This window comes from Prionailurus viverrinus, chromosome D3 (genome assembly GCF_022837055.1).
Source record: "Prionailurus viverrinus isolate Anna chromosome D3, UM_Priviv_1.0, whole genome shotgun sequence".
NCBI classification, from domain to species: Eukaryota; Metazoa; Chordata; class Mammalia; order Carnivora; family Felidae; genus Prionailurus; species Prionailurus viverrinus.
Window position 1 is genome coordinate 31,222,983 of NC_062572.1, and position 2,279 is coordinate 31,225,261.

General features: G+C 53.4%; 1 protein-coding gene across 1 annotated transcript; it reads left to right on the forward strand.

Moving 5' to 3' along the window:
- Positions 1-290: 290 nt before the first annotated feature.
- LOC125149221 (immunoglobulin iota chain-like) lies at positions 291-1,091 on the forward strand. The gene is made up of 2 exons (XM_047828055.1): positions 291-427; positions 512-1,091. Exons 1-2 carry the CDS (start codon positions 316-318, stop codon positions 925-927), a joined length of 528 nt encoding a protein of 175 aa, XP_047684011.1. The 5' UTR covers positions 291-315; the 3' UTR covers positions 928-1,091.
- The last annotated feature ends 1,188 nt before the right edge of the window (positions 1,092-2,279 follow it).

Here is a 2,279-nt window from a genome sequence, read left to right on the forward strand (position 1 = left end):
GTGTCCTTTCTACTGCTTCACCAAGCATGTCAATTTGGACAAGAACCAGATTTCTGTGGGGTTCAGCTTCCTCAGGAGGATGGTGAGGTTACTCTACCTCAGGGATCCAACTTTGCAGGCTGGCCTCCTGGGCAGTGGTCCATGAGCCTCAGGCAGGTGCTTCCTCCCTGGGCGCTCCCATGGGGCCAAAGAAAGAGCCACAAAGGCTGCCATGTGGCCATTCCCCAACTGACACTGCAAACTCAAGAAAGTTCAGGAAAGTGGTGGCTGAGAACCAGGCGTGCAATGACCCCGCCCCTGGGAGGGCACAGGCGGATGCTGGTCCAGCCCCGAGATGGTCCCAGGAGCCCTGGCAGCACAAAGAAGACAGAGATCAGCACCATGTCGTGGATTCCTGTCCTGCTGACACTCTTCACCCACTGGGCAGGTGAGAACACCTCAGAGCTAACAACCCCTGGCCCCATCCCCTGCCCTCCTCTGCCTAGATGCTCAGGTGCTTCTCTGTCCCCAGGCTGTGTCTCTCAGCCCATTCTGAACCAGCCACCATTTGTGTCCTCGCCCCTTGGAACAACAATCCGTCTGGCCTGCACCTTGAGCAGAGACTACGATGTCAGGATTTATAACATCTACTGGTACCAGCAGAGGCCCGGCCACCCTCCAAGATTCTTGCTGAGATATTTCTCCCACTCAGACCACAGCCAGGGCTTCAAGATTCCCCCTCGCTTCTCTGGATCCAAAGATGTGGCCAAGAACACGGGCTATTTGAGCATCTCCGGGCTGCAGCCTGAGGATGAGGCTATGTATTACTGTTCTCTGGGATTCCAGGTCTTGGATAAAGAAAGGGAGATGAGGGGAGAGAGAAGGGAAGAAAAGGAGCCTGCTGTTTTGGGGTCCCCAGCACCCCCAGACACACTTACGTTGAACTAGAGACCAAAGGGCACACTTCCTCAGAAAGAGGCGAGTATGGGCAAGGAGGGTGGGCTATGGGCTTCACAGAGCAAAGGAGAAAGCTGCTCAGCTTCTTCCTGTCCAGAAACTTGCTTAGACCCCCCGAATGTGGGATTTGGGGATTAAAGTTGCTTGTGTCTTGAGAAGTTGTCTTGCTGAGTTTGTATGCCTGGTGTGCCAAATTGTTCTGAGGAGGCCCCAGACGTTCTGGGAAAGGTGAGAATGAGTGGGATGCATCCTAGAACCAGCCTAGGGTGATAGCCCAGGAGACTGGCTAGGCAAAATGCTAGCCCCTGCTCTTGTGGGTTCTGAGGGGCAGGAGCTGCACCCTGGGGGACGCTTCTGTTGAGGACAGTCTGCTCTATTGTGCAGGAGTTACAGGGTCAACAACTTAGAAAATGCCTCTATTGGGCCTCTGGGGAGGAGAGTGGGTCCTGAGTGATAGGTCTGGAGCGGGTCCTCCACATTGGTATTCTGACATTGGGACAGTCACTTCTCTGTTGTGAGGCTGTCTTGTGCACTGTAGGATGTCCAGCAACATCCCTGGCCTCTACCCACCAAATGCCGGCACCTGTGCCCTCCTGCCCCTAATGATGACACCCAGAAATGTCTCCAGGCATTGCCAAATGCCCTCCAGGTGGCAAAATCACCTTGATTAAACACCCTTGATCTCGGGGCGCCTGGGTGGCGCAGTTAAGCATCCGACTTCAGCCAGGTCACGATCTCGCGGTCCGTGAGTTCGAGCCTCGCATCAGGCTCTGGGCTGATGGCTCAGAGCCTGGAGCCTGTTTCCGATTCTGTGTCTCCCTCTCTCTCTGCCCCTCCCCCGTTCATGCTCTGTCTCTGTCCCAAAAATAAATAAACGTTGAAAAAAAATTAAAAAAAAAAACACCCTTGATCTCGGTGAGAGAAATGGGCATATTCTTTGGCCCAAGAGAGTGGCAGGGGCTGGCAGATATTTTCTATGAAGGGCCAGATAGTAAATCACTTGGGCTTTCCAAGCCATATGATCTTTGTCCCAACTACTCTGTTCTGTCCTTATAATGTGAGAGCGGCCACAGGCAATACTATGTAAACATATGGGCATGGCTGTGCTTCTACTTAATTTTATTTACAGAAACATAGGGCTGGGCCAGATATGGCACCAGAGCTTGCCAGCCCCTGCTCCGGCAGAACACTACTGCCACTGGGTTTCAATCTAGCCATGCTTGGTGGGATAATCAAGGCAAACCTCACTTCTTCCTGTCTGATAACTCCATGGAAACCTCTGGACCCCTGGAGAAACCTGCAGGTAGGGGGCGTGGCCTCACTGATAGGCTTCTTGGGTGAAG

Excerpts from the sequence above, each read along its gene's own strand:
- LOC125149221 (XM_047828055.1), top strand. The coding sequence starts at position 316 with ATGCTGGTCCAGCCCCGAGATGGTCCCAGGAGCCCTGGCAGCACAAAG. Across the intron at positions 428-511 it reads ACTCTTCACCCACTGGGCAG|GCTGTGTCTCTCAGCCCATT; the intron begins GTGAGAACACCT and ends CTCTGTCCCCAG.